Source organism: Anomaloglossus baeobatrachus, chromosome 1 (genome assembly GCF_048569485.1).
Source record: "Anomaloglossus baeobatrachus isolate aAnoBae1 chromosome 1, aAnoBae1.hap1, whole genome shotgun sequence".
NCBI lineage: Eukaryota > Metazoa > Chordata > Amphibia > Anura > Aromobatidae > Anomaloglossus > Anomaloglossus baeobatrachus.
The window spans coordinates 966,205,276-966,223,828 of record NC_134353.1 but is presented as its reverse complement, the minus strand read 5'-3'; the positions used below and the strand labels follow the sequence as shown (position 1 = coordinate 966,223,828).

The 18,553-nt window shown below is 46.9% G+C and overlaps 2 protein-coding genes across 2 annotated transcripts in view; one reads left to right on the top strand and one right to left on the bottom strand.

Annotated features, from left to right (window-relative positions):
* Window positions 1-4,409, top strand: part of LOC142257944 (uncharacterized) — a 40,213-nt gene extending 35,804 nt beyond the window's left edge. The window contains exon 9 of the mRNA XM_075330249.1: window positions 1,598-4,409. Coding sequence (XP_075186364.1) covers window positions 1,598-3,318 — 1,721 coding nt within the window. The 3' untranslated portion in view covers window positions 3,319-4,409. The remainder of the gene's footprint in view (window positions 1-1,597) is intronic.
* LOC142263491 (uncharacterized) overlaps window positions 1-18,553 on the bottom strand; it is a 325,147-nt gene that overhangs the window by 220,428 nt on the left and 86,166 nt on the right. The window lies entirely within an intron of this gene.

Below are 18,553 nucleotides of genomic sequence, written 5' to 3'. Positions count from 1 at the left end.
TCCACCTGAGACCTGTGGCCGCAGGTAACCTGAGTGACGTCTCCGCTGATAGTGCGAGTCACTTCAGTTTCTGCGTGGAGCTGACAGGAGTGGCGGTGTTCTACGGCCGCTCCTGTCAGCCTCATGTAGCAGAGCTGGATGTGTTGTGGGACCTCGTGAGGATTACGCCGGACCTGGAGGGGTGTTTGGTGATTTTAATAAAGTGGTGAAAGAGGGTTGTTTTTTGTCTATTATTTCAAATAAAGGATTTGTTTGGGTGTGTGTGTGTGTTTATTTACTTTCACTTACAGGTTAATCATTGGGGGTGTCTCATAGAAGCCTGCAATGATTAACGTAGGACTTAGTGGCATCTAAGGGCTGTCACTAACTCCTTATTACCCAGATTGCCACCGCACCAGGGCAATTCTGGATGAGCCGGGTAGAGTCCCGGGACTGTCGCATCTAATCGATGCGGCACCTTGACGGACGTGTAAAAGAGGCCTAAAGCTGCCTTTAGCAAATGACCTTTCTTTATAGAGCTCTAATTGAGCGTATTGGCATTCATATATTTCTCATTTGCAATAACTGAGACTGATCCTGTAAGAACAGGCACGGGTAGCTTCTATTAGAGCTTTGCTAATGTCTGGTTGTACTTCTGGAAGCTGGCCTCATTATCTGCCAAAGAAACAATAAGGGGTACTTTGCACGCTGCGACTTCGCAAGCTGATGGTAGCGATGCCGAGCGCGATAGTCCCCGCCCCCGTCGCAGCTGCGATATCTTGTGATCACTGCCGTAGCGAACATTATCGCTACGGCAGCTTCACATGCACTCACCTGCCCTGCGACGTCGGTGTGACGCTGCACGACCTGCCCCCTTAGGAAGGAGGCGGGTCGCCGGCCAGAACACGTAACACAGTAAACATCCCGCCCACCTCCGTCCTTCCGCATAGCCGGCGTGAGCCACGGTGATGCAGGTAAGCTGATGTTCCTCGCTCCTGCGGCTTCTCACACAGCGATGTGTGCTGCCGCAGGGGAACGAGGAGCAACATCGTACCGTCGCTGCAGCACAATTATGAAAATGTCGGGCACTACACCGATGATACGATTTTGACGCTTTTGCGCTCGTTAATCATATCATAAACACTCGATATCGACTGCGACGCCGGATGTGCGTCACCTTCGATTTGACCCCACCGACATTGCAGCAGCGATGTCGTAGTGTGCAAAGTACCCCTAACTGTGAAACCTAATTTGAAAGTCATGGGTGAGGGAGAGAACAGAGGAAGGAAGGAACGAGAGAGACTTGTGTGTCCGTGCTGGTCCATGATAAACCTGGAACAGGTCAACCCCTATTCATAACGACCAATTCAATAAAGATAAAGGGAACCTGTCCTCAGAGATAACGCTATTAACTTGCATAGATGTGGTTAATCTGCATTTATTACCTGCCCAATGTCTGCAAAAACGCAACTGGGCGAAAATGAACTTTATTCTCTTTGGCAACATTTGGTTTGTTAGACCGCGGTAGACCATTTTCTTTGTCTATTCTATCTACATGTGGAAATTCCCTTTTGTGTTGTAGAAAAAAAATCACATTCAGTCTATTTCATCTTTATAGGAAATCCTTGTGAGAATAACAGTTTGTCACTAAATTGTAAAAAAGAAGATATCAGGAATCCCCCTAATGGAAAAAACCTCATTACCCTTCATTTACATCCTGGACTTCATGATACTTCACTATCATATAATTCCCCTACTCATGAGGAACTCTCTCCTGAGCAATCTCAGATTAATACCACAATTCCAGGTGACAAAGAGGAGCCAAGATTTCAGTGTGACAAGCAGCTTACTAAAAGCTCAAATTTTGTAACACAAACAAAGCACAAAGAAAAGCCATTCTCCTGTTCAGAATGTGGGAAATGCTTTATAAATAATTCAGAATTTGCTAGACATGAGAGAATTCACACAGGACAAAAGCCGTTTTTGTGTTCACCATGTGGGAAATCCTTCACAGATAAAGGGACTCTTACTAGACATCAGAGAATTCATACAGGAGTGAAGCCGTCTCCATGTTCAGAATGTGGGAAATGTTTTAAAAAGAGATCACATCTTAATAAACATCAGAGAATTTACACAGGGGAAAAATTATTTTCATGTTTGCAATGTGGAAAGGGCTTTCAAAATAAATATAGTCTTCTTACACATCAGAGAATTCACACAGGAGAGAGGCTGTATTCATGTTCAGAATGTGGGAAATCTTTTATACATAAAAAAAGTCTTGTGACACATAAGAGAATTCACACAGGAGAGAAGCCTTATTCATGTTCAGAATGTGGGAAATCTTTTATACAGAAATCAAGTCTTGTGACACACAAGCGAAGTCACATTGAAGAGAAGCCATATTCATGTTCAGAATGTGGGAAATCTTTTACAAGTAAATTAGGTCTTGAGATACACGAGCGAAGTCACACAGGAGAGAGGCCGTATTCATGTTCAGAATGTGGGAAATCTTTTATAAGTAAATCAGGTCTTGTGAAACATGAGCGAAGTCACACAGGAGAGAGGCCGTATTCATGTTCAGAATGTGGGAAATCTTTTACAAGTAAATCAGGTCTTGTGATACACAAGAGAATTCACACTGAAGAGAAGCCATATTCATGTTCAGAATGTGGGAAATCTTTTATACAGAAATCAAATCTTGTGAAACATAAGCGAAGTCACACTGGAGAGAGGCCATATTCATGTTCAGAATGTGGGAAATCTTTTACAAGTAAGTCAGGTCTTGTGAAACATGAGCAAAGTCACACAGGAGAGAAGCCATATTCATGTTCAGAATGTGGGAAATCTTTTACAAGTAAATCAGGTCTTGAGATACACGAGCGAAGTCACACAGGAGAGAGGCCGTATTTATGTTCAGAATGTGGGAAATCTTTTACAAGTAAAACAGGTCTTGAGATACACGAGCGAAGTCACACAGGAGAGAGGCCATATTCATGTTCAGAATGTGGGAAATCTTTTATACATAAATCAAGTCTTGTGACACATGAGAGAATTCACACAGGAGAGAAGCTATATTCATGTTCACACTGTGAGAAATGCTTTACAGGTAAATCTAATCTTGTGACACACGAGCGAAGTCACACAGGTGAGAGGCCGTATTCATGTTCAGAATGTGGGAAATCTTTTACAAGTAAATCAGGTCTTGAGATACACGAGCGAAGTCACACAGGAGAGAGGCCATATTCATGTTCAGAATGTGGGAAATCTTTTACAAGTAAGTCAGGTCTTGTGAAACATGAGCAAAGTCACACAGGAGAGAAGCCATATTCATGTTCATAATGTGGGAAATCTTTTACAAGTAAATCAGGTCTTGAGATACACGAGCGAAGTCACACAGGAGAGAGGCCGTATTTAGGTTCAGAATGTGGGAAATCTTTTACAAGTTAATTAGGTCTTGAGATACACGAGCGAAGTCACACAGGAGAGAGGCCGTATTCATGTTCAGAATGTGGGAAATCTTTTACAAGTAAATCAGGTCTTGAGATACACGAGCGAAGTCACACAGGAGAGAGGCCATATTCATGTTCAGAATGTGGGAAATCTTTTACAAGTAAGTCAGGTCTTGTGAAACATGAGCAAAGTCACACAGGAGAGAAGCCATATTCATGTTCAGAATGTGGGAAATCTTTTACAAGTAAATTAGGTCTTGAGATACACGAGCGAAGTCACACAGGAGAGAGGCCGTATTCATGTTCAGAATGTGGGAAATCTTTTACAAGTAAATCAGGTCTTGAGATACACAAGCGAATTCACACAGGAGAGAAGCCTTATTCATGTTCAGAATGTGAAAAAGGCTTTACACATCAATCAAATTTTGTGAGACATATGAAAAGTCACAAAAGAGAGAAGCCATAGTCATAATTACAATGGGGGAAATCTTTTATACATGAATCCCGTCTTGTTAGACATGAGAAAAGACATACAGTAAAAAAAATGTAGATTTTAATTAACAGTGCTAAGCTTAAATGAGTACACCCCCTTTGATAGGTAAGATTTTAATAAATATCTCACTTAATGCAAACAATTTCAACAATGTTTACAACACAAAACATTTTTTCACTAATAACTTGAAAATAATGTTAATAATATAACTAATTACAGAATCTTCAGTTTTGCTTAAATTAATTAATGCAAAAAAAAAAAAGTACATCCCACATCAAAACTTTTACATGCACTATTTTGGATGGCCTCCATGATTTTTAAGGACAGCACTAAGTCTTCTAGGCCTGGAATGAACGAGTTAGCAGCATTACAACGTCCATCTTTTTTTCCCTTCAAGAACGAGCTCTTTTACAGCCTGGATGCCGGATGGAGAGTGAAGCGCAACTTGTCTCTTCACATTTCCCTATAGGTGTTTGGCGTCAGATCAAGAGACTGTTAGGAATATCAAGAGTTAAAAGTTGTAACAAAATGTATTTTGAATGTTTATGCTTAGAACTTAGGATAGAGATGAGCAAGAATGTAAATTACGTCCTTGAATGTGTAGAAATGTATGATATCTGCAGACCTGTGCCTTAGATAAACCAAGAAAATTGGCCAGATCAAATTAGCAATGGCTAGCCCTTCATCAGCCTATACACCAAACTGGGTTTAAAGCCAAAATAAATACTTTTTCTTTAAAATAATTCTAAATAATTTTGAGTGGTTCAAAATGTTGGGTCGAAGTGTAGACGCTCTGGTCCGTTATGTGTTAGCTGTTGGCGGATTACCGGTCGAGCCTAACTGTATTTTTTGTATGTGGAATTTATTTGTTATATCAAATTAAAAGGTTAATAAAAATTATTTGATTTAAAAAAAAAAAAAAAAAAAATAATCATTTTCTTTATTGAATAATTTTAAAATTAAGTCAAATAATTTACGAAAAAGAACGGCGATATGCGCAGAACATTCCTCCTCATTATATCATCCATATAAGCACGTGTTTACATCAGGAAAAACATTTCAATGTGCAATATACAAATATCAAAAGATGTTAAAAAAAAAAAAAAGTTTTTTTCCAGAATATAAAGTGCATACACAGGTCAATAGAAGTTACAATTTGTGCAAAAAAAACTAAAGCATTTTTATGAGAAAATAAATACAGACGGTTCTGTATACAGGTTAGGATGAAAAATATCACAACAGTGATAATTCAAATATTATTGCACCTATCCACATGTGCAAATGCGTCAGGAAACAGATGTCCACAAAATGCTGACAAAAGATTAACTAAAGCAGGGGTGGGGAACCTTTTTTCTGCCAGGGGCCATTTGGAAATTTCTACCAACCTTCGGGGGCCGCACAAAATTATCAACTTAAAAATTACCCTAATATATTTGGTCAAACAATTAACTCACTGTGGCGGCTGGAGCTTCTACTCTTTGGTGCAGCTGTAATATTAGGCGATATTGATCTTTTTGCTTTTCATAACTGCTTTTGCAGGTTTGAGTTGGCTGGGACTGCTGTATATACATCACAGGGGAGGGTTGGGAGGAATATAGATCACTGGGGAGGCTGGGGGCATAGACATCACTGGGGGGTACATACATCACTGGGGGATACATACATCATTGATGGGGAGCACAAACATAGCTGGGGGGATAAACATTGCTGGGGAGGGCTGGGAGGAATATACATCACTAGGGAAGCAGCAGGGCATAGACGTCACTGGGGGTACATACATCACTGGGCGGCACAGACTTCACTGGGGGTATATACACATCACTGGGTTACACAGACATAGCTGGGGGGCACAAACATTGCTGGGGTTATATAAATAGCCGGGGGCAAACAGCCCTGGGGGATGCCGGAGGGACACAGACAGCCCTGGGGGCACAGAGAATGATGGGAGAGGCTGGAGGCACAGACAAATCAGGGGGACGCTGGGGGCACAGATGGCACAGAGAAGGATGGGAGAGGCTGAAGGCACAGACAGAACTGGGAGAGGCTCGGGGCACAGAGATCACTGGGGAAGCACAGATCACTGGGGAGACTGGGGGGGCACAGATCACTGGGGGGCCACAGATCACTGGGGAGACTGGGGGGGCACAGATGACTGGGGGGGCACAGATCACTGGGGGGGCATAGATCACTGGGGGGGCACAGATCACAGGGGAGACTGGGGGGGGAGGCACCGAACATTGGGGGTGCACAGATCACTGGGGAGACTAGAAGGGCACAGAACACTGGGGGGGCATAGATCACTGGGGAGACTAGGGGGCACAGATCACTGGGGGGAAAGAGGGGCACAGAGCACTGGGGGTACAGAGCGCTGGGGGCACAGGCAGACCCGGATGAGCTTGGAGGTAGTTAGAGAACTGGGGGAGGTTGGGATCACTGAGCGCTGGAGGTGGCTGCGGGCACGGAGAGCTCTGCCGTCGGGCACAGAGAGGAGCAGCCGCCTTTGCCGCTGGGCACAGGGAGCCGCCGGGCACAGAGAGGAGCCGCCGCCGCAACCGCCGGGCACAGGGAGCCGCCGCCGCAACCGCCGGGCACAGGGAGCTGCAACCTGGCACAGGGATCCGCCGCCACAACCGCCGGGCACGGAGCCGCCGGGCACAGGGAGGCGCTGCCCGGCAGAGTAAGGCCTGGGGGATGATTGGCAGTCAATCCTCTCCTTTTGATTTTAGCGCTCCTCACGCCGACCCCACCTACAAAGTACGTCCTCACGTAGGCAGTGCCAGCGTGCGGACGTAGTCTTTCAGATATAGGAAATGCAGTGTTCAGCATTGAACGCGCTGTGTGTGGTTTTAAAGGGCCAGCAGCCAGTAAGATGCGGCTGCCGCCCCAGCACTGCAGTCCCCGGGAATCAGCCCGGGGGCCGCAGAAAAAGTCGTCGCGGGCCGCATACGGCCCACAGGCCGGAGGTTCCCCACCCCTGACCTAAAGAGATACAATTCTCAGGTGTAACCACTAGAGGTCACTGTTGTGAAAAAGAAGGAAAAAAGGGGTCTGAACTAGTGCAAATGTATCCTAATAAATAGGAAATCCCTAATATTTAGTACACAGTCCATAAAAAATTATTGCCCCAACCCGACATGGAAAACATATGCTATAGAAAGCCAAATAATGTGTCTCTGCTATTTCATCCTTCTTCTCTGCGCGATTCCTAAAGTTTAACATGAACAAAACAAAATTCATTGTCTTTCCTCCTCATTCAACTCCTTCACTAAGCCTATCCATCAAAGTTGATGGCTGCTCACTTTCCCCAGTCTCACACGCTCGTTGCCTTGGAGTAACCCTCGACTCTGCTCTATCCTTCAAGCCGCACATCCAAGCCCCCTTCACCTCATGCCGACTACAAGTCAAAAATATCTCCCGGATCCGTGCATTACTTAACCAAGAATCAGCAAAAACATTAGTGCATGCCCTCATCATCTCCCGCCTCGAATACTGCAACCTCCTGCTCTCTGGCCTCCCTTCCAACACTCTTGCACCCCTCCAATCTATCCTGAACTCTGCAGCCCGCTTAATCCACCTCTCCCTTTGCTATTCCTCAGCCTCACCACTCTGCCAATCCCTTCACTGGCTTCCCATCCCCCAACGACTCCAGTTAAAAAATTAACTATGACATACAAAGCCATCCACAACCTGTCTCCTCCCTACATCTGTGACCTAGTCTCCCGGTACCTACCTGCACGTAACCTCAGATCCTCACAAGATCTCCTTCTCTGCTCCTCTCTTATCTCCTCTTCCCACAATCACATACAAGATTTCTCCCGTGCCTCCCCCATACTCTGGAACGCTCTACCTCAGCATATCAGACTCTCCCCTACCGTGGAAAGCTTCAAGAGGAACCTGAAGACCCACCTCTTCCAACAAGCCTACAACCTACAATAGCCCTCAGTCCAGTACATCACTGCACAACCAGCTCTGTCCTCACCTATTGTACCATCACCCATTCCCTATAGAGTGAGCCCTCGCGGGCAGGGTCCTCTCTCCTCCTATACCAGTCTGTTTTGTACTGTTAATGATTGTTATACTAGTTTTTATGTATAGCCTTATTCACTTGTAAAGCGCCATGGAATTAATGGCGCTATAATAATAATAATAATAATGATAAATATATTGCACAGACCCTATAGCAGTGATGGCGAACCTATGGCACGCGTGTCACCAGGGGCACGCAGAGCCAATCTGCTGACACGCGTGCTGTCGCCTGATCCTGCCGGTTTGATCTGCTGGTGTGGTCGCGCCGGCAGATCAAAATTGTGTTGGAGCAGAGGAGACATTTCTCCTCACTCTGACACTCCTCCTCCCCCAGGCTGCAGGTGTGTTGCCTAGGAGACGGAGGAGCGTCAGTGAGCGGCGCCGGCGTAATGAGGTCTTCTGGCCGCGTGGGAATTGAGGACCCAGCGGCGCACAGCGGGGGAGCGAGTGCAGGAAGGTAGGTTGTGTGTTGCTTTTTTTTTTTTTATAACTCGTGTGCGGCTGTGCCAAGAGGGGGGGCAGCGCCAGCATGGGGTGCCGGTGGGGGAACGCACATGCCAGCGTGGGGTGGGGGAACGCAAATGCCAGCGTGGGGTGGGGGAACGCAAATGCCAGCATGGGGTGGGGGTGGGGGAACGCACATGCCAGCATGGGGTGGGGGAACGCACATGCCAGCATGGGGTGGGGGTGGGAGAACGCACATGCCAGCATGGGGTGGGGGAGGGGGAACGCACATGCCAGCGTGGGGTGGGGGTGGGGGAACGCAAATGCCAGCGTGGGGTGGGGGTGGGGGAACGCAAATGCCAGCATGGGGTGGGGGTGGGAGAACGCACATGCCAGCATGGGGTGGGGGAGGGGGAACGCACATGCCAGCATGGGGTGGGGGAACGCACATGCCAGCATGGGGTGGGGGTGGGAGAACGCACATGCCAGCATGGGGTGGGCGAGGGGGAACGCACATGCCAGCGTGGGGTGGGGGTGGGGGAACGCAAATGCCAGCGTGGGGTGGGGGAACGCACATGCCAGCATGGGGTGGGGGTGGGAGAACGCACATGCCAGCATGGGGTGGGGGAGGGGGAACGCACATGCCAGCGTGGGGTGGGGGAGGGGGAACGCACATGCCAGCATGGGGTGGGGGAACGCACATGCCAGCGTGGGGTGGGGTAACGCACATGCCAGCATGGGGTGGGGGAATGCACATGCCAGCGTGGGGTGGGGGAACGCACATGCCAGCGTGGGGTGGCGGTGGGGGGACGCACATGCCAGCGTGGGGTGGGGAACGCACATGCCAGTGTGGGGTGGGGGAACGCACATGCCAGCGTGGGGTGGGGGAGGGGGAATGCACATGCCTGCGTGGGGTGGGGGAGGGGGAACGCACATGCCAGCGTGGGGTGGGGGAACGCACATGCCTGCATGGGGTGGGGGAATGCGCATGCCAGCATGGGGTGGTGGAGGGGCAACGCACATGCCAGCGTGGGGTGGGGGAACGCACATGCCAGCATGGGGTGGGGGAATGCGCATGCCAGCATGGGGTGGTGGAGGGGGAACGCACATGCCAGCATGGGGTGGGGGAACACGCATGCCAGCTCTATTGCATTGATCAATTCAGTAGCTAAATTTCTCTTGATTCATATGTTCATGGCAGTAATGCAGATTCCATTTTTCACATTTTCACTCTTACATATAGCTATTGGATTTTTCAAGTCAGTATTCACACAGCAGTTTCTGCTATTTCATGTATTCCCCTTACATAGTCACTGGTGTGCATACCTTATCTCCCCATAGCATGGGGGGGGGGGCACGCATGCCAGCATGGAGGGCACACATGCCAGAATGGGGGGGGTGACATGCATGCCAGGATGGAGGAAACATGCATGCCAGGATGGAGGAAACATGCATGCCAGGATGGAGGAAACATGCATGCCAGGATGGAGGAAACATGCATGCCAGGATGGAGGAAACATGCATGCCAGGATGGAGGAAACATGCATGCCAGGATGGGGAAACATGCATGCCAGGGAAACATGCATGCCAGGGAAACATGCATGCCAGGATGGAGAAAAACATGCATGACAGGATGGAGGAAACATGCATGCCAGGATGGAGGAAACATGCATGCCAGGGAAACATGCATGGCAGGATGGGGAAAACATGCATGCCAGGATGGAGGAAACATGCATGCCAGGATGGAGGAAACATGCATGCCAGGATGGAGGAAACATGCATGCCAGGATGGAGGAAACATGCATGCCAGGATGGAGGAAACATGCATGCCAGGATGGAGGAAACATGCATGCCAGGATGGAGGAAACATGCATGCCAGGATTGGGAAAACATGCCACGATAGGGTACATTTACCAGGAAGAGGTACATGCTAGGAAGGGGGATATTTACCTAGATGGGGGTACATTTACCTGGATGGGGATAAATTAACCAGGATTGGGAACATTTACCAGGATGGAGGACGTTTACCAGGAATGGGGTACATGCCGGGATGGGGGAACATTTAGAAGGATGGGCAATATGTCAGGATGGGGTACATTTACCAGCATGGAGGAACATGCTAGAATGGGGTACATTTACCAGGATGAGGTATATTTACTAGGATGGGGCCATGATGGGGACAAATATACCAGAATGTAGGAAATATATATATCAGGATGGGGTCATGTCTACCAGGAAGTGGCCCAGGAAGGGGGACATAACCACACAATGAAGGGGGAGGAGAGCCAGTCGTACGTCTTTATGGGATTTCAGGATGTTCAGACTTTGAAATGTAGATGTGGATTACAGGGTGACATCTGATTGCATTCCAGGCTAAAATCTATGTCTAATAGGCTGCAATTATTACCAGAAAGATCAATCCAACTGCTGTGTCTGGAAAGGCAGGGGCTCAGCTTCAATGTGTGGTAAGCATGCAAGAGCGTGATGCCCCCTGCTGAGGAGAAGAGAATACGGCAAAGGTAAGGTTAAAATCAACTATTTACACAATAGGATTGGTTGGCACTTAAGAAAAAAAATTGGGTTTAGGGCTACAGTTTGGGCACTCGGCCTGTAAAAGGTTCGCCATGACTGCCCTATAGTATTGTACAAAGGAACAAGGATAATAAATGCTGCCAATTTTCTGGGATAAATGAAGCAACAATCTATAGTGCTTAATGCACCACCCTAGGGAATTATATAGTAACAAAAACCCAGATGTATTAATGCTGTATAAATGGCAGATGAAATGAGCAAGATATATTGCCCAGACTCTGAATCATTGCACAAAGGGAACAGCAAGTGCACATTGCAATGATCTGAAGGAAACAACACAGCCAAGATGAATTCAAATGATCAGGCTGAGAAAAAGCCATACAATCAGAATAAGGACCAAGTGTCCGGCTGAGAATAAATACCGTGCAGCATGTATAAGAGGAGAACCGAATACCCTGACGCGTTTCGCCTGGGGGGCTTCTTCATAAGGTCCCCCAGGTTTCGTGAGGAATGTTCTACGCATATGCCCGTTTTTGTTTTGTTTTTTAAATTATTTGACTTATTTTTAAAACATTTCAACAAAGAAAATTATTTTAAAGAAAAAGTATTTATTTCGGCTTTAAAGGGACTGTATCGTCAGAAAAAAAAAATTAAATACCTGAAAAAATGTAAAGTAATATTATTTTAATGTTTTGTTTAAATATTATTTTCTTTTTTTAATTGAGCAAAATGTAAAAAAAAAATTAAAAAGTTTAATATTTTCCACTGTTTCCACTGTTAAACACTAGGGGGAGCAGCTTCTGAAATCCTGCAGAAATCCCACTGTAGGAAAAAGCTCACATTACAGCTGCAGTAAAGTGGGCGGAGTCTGCTCTCCTGTGTGTGATGTCGCCTCCCCCTCCTAATCTGAGTGTTTACAAAGGATAACAGAGAATGACATGTAGGGACACAGTGCAGAGCCATTACACTGGTGACCACAAATGTCTAAAGTGTCACCAAGGACAGCAGGAGTATCACACAGGATAGGATTAGATACACAGCTCAGCAGACAGTATCACACAGGACAGGATTAGATACACGGGTCTGCAGACAGTATCACACAGGAGAGGATTAGATACACGGCTCAGCAGACAGTATCACACAGGATAGGATTAGATACACGGCTCAGCAGACAGTATCACACAGGACAGGATTAGATACACGGCTCTGCAGACAGTATCACACAGGAGAGGATTAGATACACGGCTCAGCAGACAGTATCACACAGGAGGGGATTAGATACACGGCCGTGCACACAGCATCACCCAGGACAGGATTAGATACACGGCCGTGCACACAGCATCACCCAGGAGAGGATTAGATACACGGCCGTGCACACAGCATCACCCAGGACAGGATTAGATACACGGCCGTGCACACAGCATCACCCAGGAGAGGATTAGATACACGGCCGTGCACACAGCATCACCCAGGACAGGATTAGATACACGGCCGTGCAGGCCGCATCACCCAGGAGAGGATTAGATACACGGCCGTGCACACAGCATCACCCAGGAGAGGATTAGATACACGGCCCAGCAGACAGTATCACACATGGGAGGATTAGATACACGGCTCAGCAGACAGTATCACACAGGGGAGGATTAGATACACGGCTCAGCAGACAGTATCACACAGGGGAGGATTAGATACATGGCTCAGCAGACAGTATCACACAGGGGAGGATTAGATACACAGCTCAGCACACAGTATCACACAGGGGAGGATTAGATAAACAACTATGCAGACAGTATCGCATAGGGTAGTAAGCGGAAGGGTTGACACTGACACACACACACACACGTCGACGGGGCTGAGGACAGCTGGGGGAGGGAGGGGGTTTCATTACAGACGGTAACTGCAGGGGGCTGCTGAGAGGACACTCACACCGGAGGCCGACAGGACGGGGCTGGGGACAGCGGAGGGACCAGACGGTACCTGCAGGGGGCTGCTGAGAGCACAGAGAGGACACACACACACACCGGAGGCCGACAGGACGGGGCTGGGGACAGCGGAGGGACGTGATTTCATAACACGGTAACGGCAGGGGGCTGCTGAGAGCACAGGGAGGACACACACACACACACCAGCGGCCGCCAGAATGGGGCTGGGGACAGCGGAGGGACGTGATTTCATAACATACGGTAACGGCTGGGGGCGGGGGCTGGTGAGAACGGAGGGAGGGAGGGTTGTATGATCGGTAACGGGGGGAGGGGAGGCGTCACGGACTTACATCACGGCGGTTGACAGGTGTAAAGTGGCTCAAAGAGCATGGATTGAATCTCCACAAAAATGGCGCTGAAATCTGCCCTTTGCTGTGATATGGACAGCCCAGGGGGCGTGTACAGATCACAGCACACACCCACTGTAACGATACACATAGGGTCGGATGGCGACCACTATTCTCTATGTACAGGGGCTGCCATAAAGGAGTGTGTAACTGTCGTTACAGACACAGAAATCCAACATGGCCCCCAGTGCATACAGTAAAATTAGAATTACATAAAAAATAAAAATAAGCTACGAATTTCAATTTGAATTACAAATACTTCATTTCAGAATCACTTATTTTAATAAAAATATAAAAAAACGCGATACTGTCCCTTTAAACCCAGTTTGGTGTATAGGAGTTACTGTGCCTTAGATAACGGATATGTAAACGCATGCGCTTGTTCCAATTATTAAATTCCTTTCTCCAAATAATAATTGTCTTATTCCAATTATTAAATTCTGTAAAAAACTGCGTTCGCTTATATATTTTCACCAATAAGTAATGGACAGGTGTGCCTGAGTGTCTATTGTACTGTAATATAAGACATCGCCTTGTCTCTTGCTGTAAGAATAAAACCCGCTTGCTTCAGATAATTTTGTGCCTCAAGAAATAATTTCTCTAAAGACTTGGTCCTTCGAACCAGAACCCAACAGTCCTTCACCTCCCCGGGTCGAGTCTGAATCGGTGCATGGGGCTTCTGAAAAGAAAGTCCTCCAGCTGGATTGCTGTAGAGAGCGGCCGGCCTCACTGGATGGAAGGAAAGGTGACGGGTTCTAGAAGAGAGGACGGTTTCATCACAAGCAAGATAAGACCATGAGATATTTACAAATCCGGGCAGCTTAGAAATCTGGAGAGAAACGGAGATAATGAAACATCTTAGGCTGGTTTCACATCAGCATTTTTCGGCAAAAAAACGTAAAACGCATATGACCAGATCCTGCGGATTGCATGTGCAATGCATGTAACCGCAATTGTTATTTTACCGGATCCTTTTGCAGTGGGACACACAATTTATCGTCTGACTCCTGATATCACAGCCGGCACATGCTGCAATCGAGACAGGTTAACAACAGTCACTGGCTGCTTCCAATCACCTGTGACCGTGTGCGGTCTGTGTGGTCTGAGTTCAGATCAGCGGACTCCGGTGCCGGCCGAACTCAGCTGACCTCACAGCCCGCACTCGCTACGATGGATGCAGCGGAACTCAAAACAAGTAATCATCCAACATTGGAGTCAGCTGCTCTGATTACTTGTTCTGCTGGCTGTGTGGTCAGGAGTAGGGATGAGTGAGCAGTAAAATGCTCGGACAAAGCCCATATCTATTTTTTTTTTAATTCATTAAAAAATGAAAAAAAAAACCAAACACATAACCCTAGGTTTAGGGGTAAAAAAAAATGTGTGGGCTCCCGCTGCATTTTCTATTGCTAAGAGTAACCCAAGCAGCTACTGGCTGCTAACCCCCACTGCTTGGTGTTACCTTCACTGGCAATGGAAAATCCAGGGAAGCCTTTTGTTTTGTTTTGTTTTTTGCGCAAAAACAAAACAAAAAAAAAAAAATGGTGTGGGCTTCGCCATATTTTTTGTATGCTAGCCAGATACAGAAGGCAGGTACGGGCTGCCCCCAACCCTCAGCTGCCTATTTGTACCCGACTGGGAACCAAAAATATAGGGAAGCCCTTTTTTAATTATTTCATAAATTTCATGAAATAATTTAAAAAAAAAAAAGACGTGGGCTTCGTCTAATTTTTGTATCCAGTCAGGTACAACTAGGCAGCTGGGGATTGGAATCTGCAGCACAGGGTAGCCAAAGCTTTCTGCCCTCCTGCTGCGAATTGCAGTCCGCAGCCACCCCAGAAAATGGCGCTTTAATAGAAGCGCCATCTTCTGGCGCTGTATCTAACTCCTCCAGCGGCCCTGGTGCCAGGTGGCACGCTGGGTAATAAGGGGTTAATACCAGCTTTGTTTTACCAGCTGATATAAAGCTCGAGATTCTTAATGTCAGGTCGAGTTTGACCCAGCCATTAGGAATCTCCAATAAAGAGTTAAAAAAAGATATCACACAGAGAAAAAAATATTTTATAAGAAGTAAATACGCAGACACACTCAGGGACTCCATCAGGGACTCCTTCTTTATTACTCCCTCTCACCCCTCCACGATCCTGGTCTACTTTCTTCTGTCTTCTTTCTTCAACTGATACAGCTGTACCAGAAAGCACGGGGGAGGAACTGCTTTCTGCGCATGCTCACCACTGAGAACAGGATCCTGCCTACCAGAATGCAGTAACTTGTGGTACAGCAGGATCCTGCCCATTGAAAAGCATTGCAGGTACCGCCGCAATATAAAGGATCAGTGAGATGCAGTATTTTGTCCGAGGTCAAAAACGCTAGAAAGTAGCGTTTTTGAAAAAAACATAAAATACTGCATCTCACTAGATCCAGTGTATGCCGCATGCAACCGCAAGTGGACGCATATTGACGCGATTCCATTTCAAAAGCATTGAAATGACAAAAAAATTGTTTAAAAGAACTGACGTCCTCAGTGGTTGATACCTTTTAATGGCTAAGGCGGCTTTCACACTATGTTTTTTTTAACATGCGTCCTGAACGTTTTTTTAACGCAAAAAACGGATCCAGTTCAAAAGCGTTTTCATTTCAAGGCATTTGCAATGGACTTGCGTCAAGTTTTTTTTAACTTTTTTCAAAAACGCTACTTGTAGCGTTTTTGAGCTGCGTACAAATACTGCAAGTCGCTGGATCCTCACCAAACAGCACGCAAACAAATGTGAATGGTGGTATACTGATAGACAGGATCCTGTTTGGCCAGAAACCAGCCTGGTGTGATCACAGTCTCTCCTCTCTTTTCTTCTCTCCTCCTCTCTTCTCTCTCCTCTCTTCTCCTCTCTTCTCTCTCTCTCCTCTCTTCCCTCTCTCTCTCCTCTTTTCCTCTCTCCTCTCCTCTCCACTCCTCTTCCCTCTCTCTCCCCTCTTCCCTCTCCTCTCTTCTTTCCTCTCTTCCCTCTCTCTCTCTCCTCTCTCCCTTCTCTCTCCTCTCTCCTCTTCTCTTTTCCTCTCTCCTCTTCTCTTTTCCTCTCTCCTCTCTCTCTACTCCTCTTCCCTCTCTCTCTACTCCTCTTCCCTCTCTCCCCTCTCTCTCCTCTCTTCTTTCTCTCCTCTCTCTTTTGCCCTCAGCTGCATCTGAATTTCCAGTCTGTCACGTTCAGTTCCCCTCACTCCCGATCACATGACTCCAATGCCCACCCATAAACTTCAAGTGACAGGATCCTGTAAAATAACACATGCGTTTCTCTTTGCAAAAACAGGATTTTGCAGCAAAAAAAAACGTTCATGAGGCATGTTAAAAAAACATAGTGTGAAAGCAACCTAACTGAAAAGATGGTGATAATAGCAGCTTTTGAGACTACTCAGGTCTCTTTATCGGGCTCAGTATAATACAAAATCTGAAGAGTCACATATTTATACACAACAGGACATAGAATGGGGCATTAAATAAGACAAGTTATGTGAAGCAGAACTATCACTATGGCAAGAGGACAAACTGTTGTGGCCATAAATATTGCTGCAGTTCATAGATAAGCAGTGTGAGAGTGATTGTCCTCTGATTGGGGTCTGGTCCGGGCTGTGACGCCCCCAGATGGTCTGAGGAGCACATTTCTTAATTGATATAAAAAGAATTGTGCTCCTCAGACAATCCTCAGACCATCTGGGGGCATCCTAGCTCTGGACCAGACCCTAATCAGAGGACAATAAAACTGTTTATTCTTCGGGTCTGTACGATTACAGCAATACCACAAATATAATTGTTTTTTATGTTTCGCCGCTTTTACACAAACTTTTTTTTAGAAAGAAGAATATTTTGCATCGCTGTATTCTCAGACCATACCTTTTTTGTTTCTCTGCTGATGGAGCGGTGTGGTGCTTGTTGTTTGCGGTACAAGACATTTTCTGTGATAGCATTTTTAGTTAGGTTCAACTTTTTCATTGTGTTTTCGTCCACTTTTTTCTGCGGTATGATGAAAAAACTGTTTTTTGCCACTTTATTTTTTTAAACTGTTCACTGAAGGGGATAAATAGCGAGACAGATTTATAGAACAGGCCAGACCAAAAAAGTGTACTTTTTTAATTTTTGTTTTTATAATAAATGTATTTTTCGGTATATTTGTTTCCAGGTTTTCTTTAAACTTTTTTTACTTAGTCCCTATATGGGACTTTACCTTTTCTTAAGGCCGCTTTATACGCGGCAATATTGTGACCGATATCGCTAGGATGGGTACCCGCCCCCATCGGTTGTGCGACATGGGCAAATCGCTGCCCGTGGCACACAACATCGCCCAGACCCGTCACACAGACTTACCTGCCCTGCGACGTCGCTGTGACCGGCGAACCGCCTCCTTTCTAGGGGGGCGGTTCGTTTAGCATCACAGCAACGTCACAGCTGCGTCACTGAACCGCCGCCCAATAGAAACGGAGGGGCGGAGATGAGCCGGACGTAACATCCAGCCCACCTCCTTCCTTCCGCATTGCGGCCGGAGGCAGGTAAGGAGAGTTTCCTCGTTCCTGCGGTGTCACACGGAGCGATGTGTGCTGCCGCAGGAATGAGGAACAACTTTGTTACTGCTGCAGACCGGAAGGGCCAGACCTGCTGACAGAGCTGGACGGTCCTTCCAGGGTTTTATCAGATTCACGTGATAAATCTGTTCAGGCTTCCTTTTACCAGCCTGGTACACTTTGTAGTTTACCTCACCCACCCGTTCCATAATTTCAAAGGGGCCTTGCCACTTTGCCAGGAATTTGCTCTCTGCCGTGGGGACCAGTATCAACACCCTATCTCCAGGTGCAAAAGTACGGATCTTGGCCCCCCTATCATAAATCATTTTCTGTGCACCTTGAGCCTGTATCATATGCTCTTTAACGATGGGCATCACCGCGGCTATTACGCTTTTGAACAGGGTGACCTGTCCCTCCCAGGTTTCTTTAGCGATATCTAACAGTCCACGAGGATGTCAGGCGTACAGAAGCTCGAAAGGAGAGAACCCGGTGGAAGACTGGGGCACCTCCCAGATGGCAAAAAGCAAATACGGGAGTAAATAGTCCCAGTTCTTCCCGTCCTTGTCTATCGCCTTACGGAGCATCTGTTTCAAGGTTTTGTTCGACCAGTCCGTCCGTTTGAGGGTGATACACGGAGGTGCGTAACTGTGCTATTTGTAACAGCCTGCAGAGCTCTTTCATTACTTTGGACATAAAGGGGGTCCCTTGGTCTGTGAGTATTTGTTTTGGGACACCGACCCGACTAAACATATG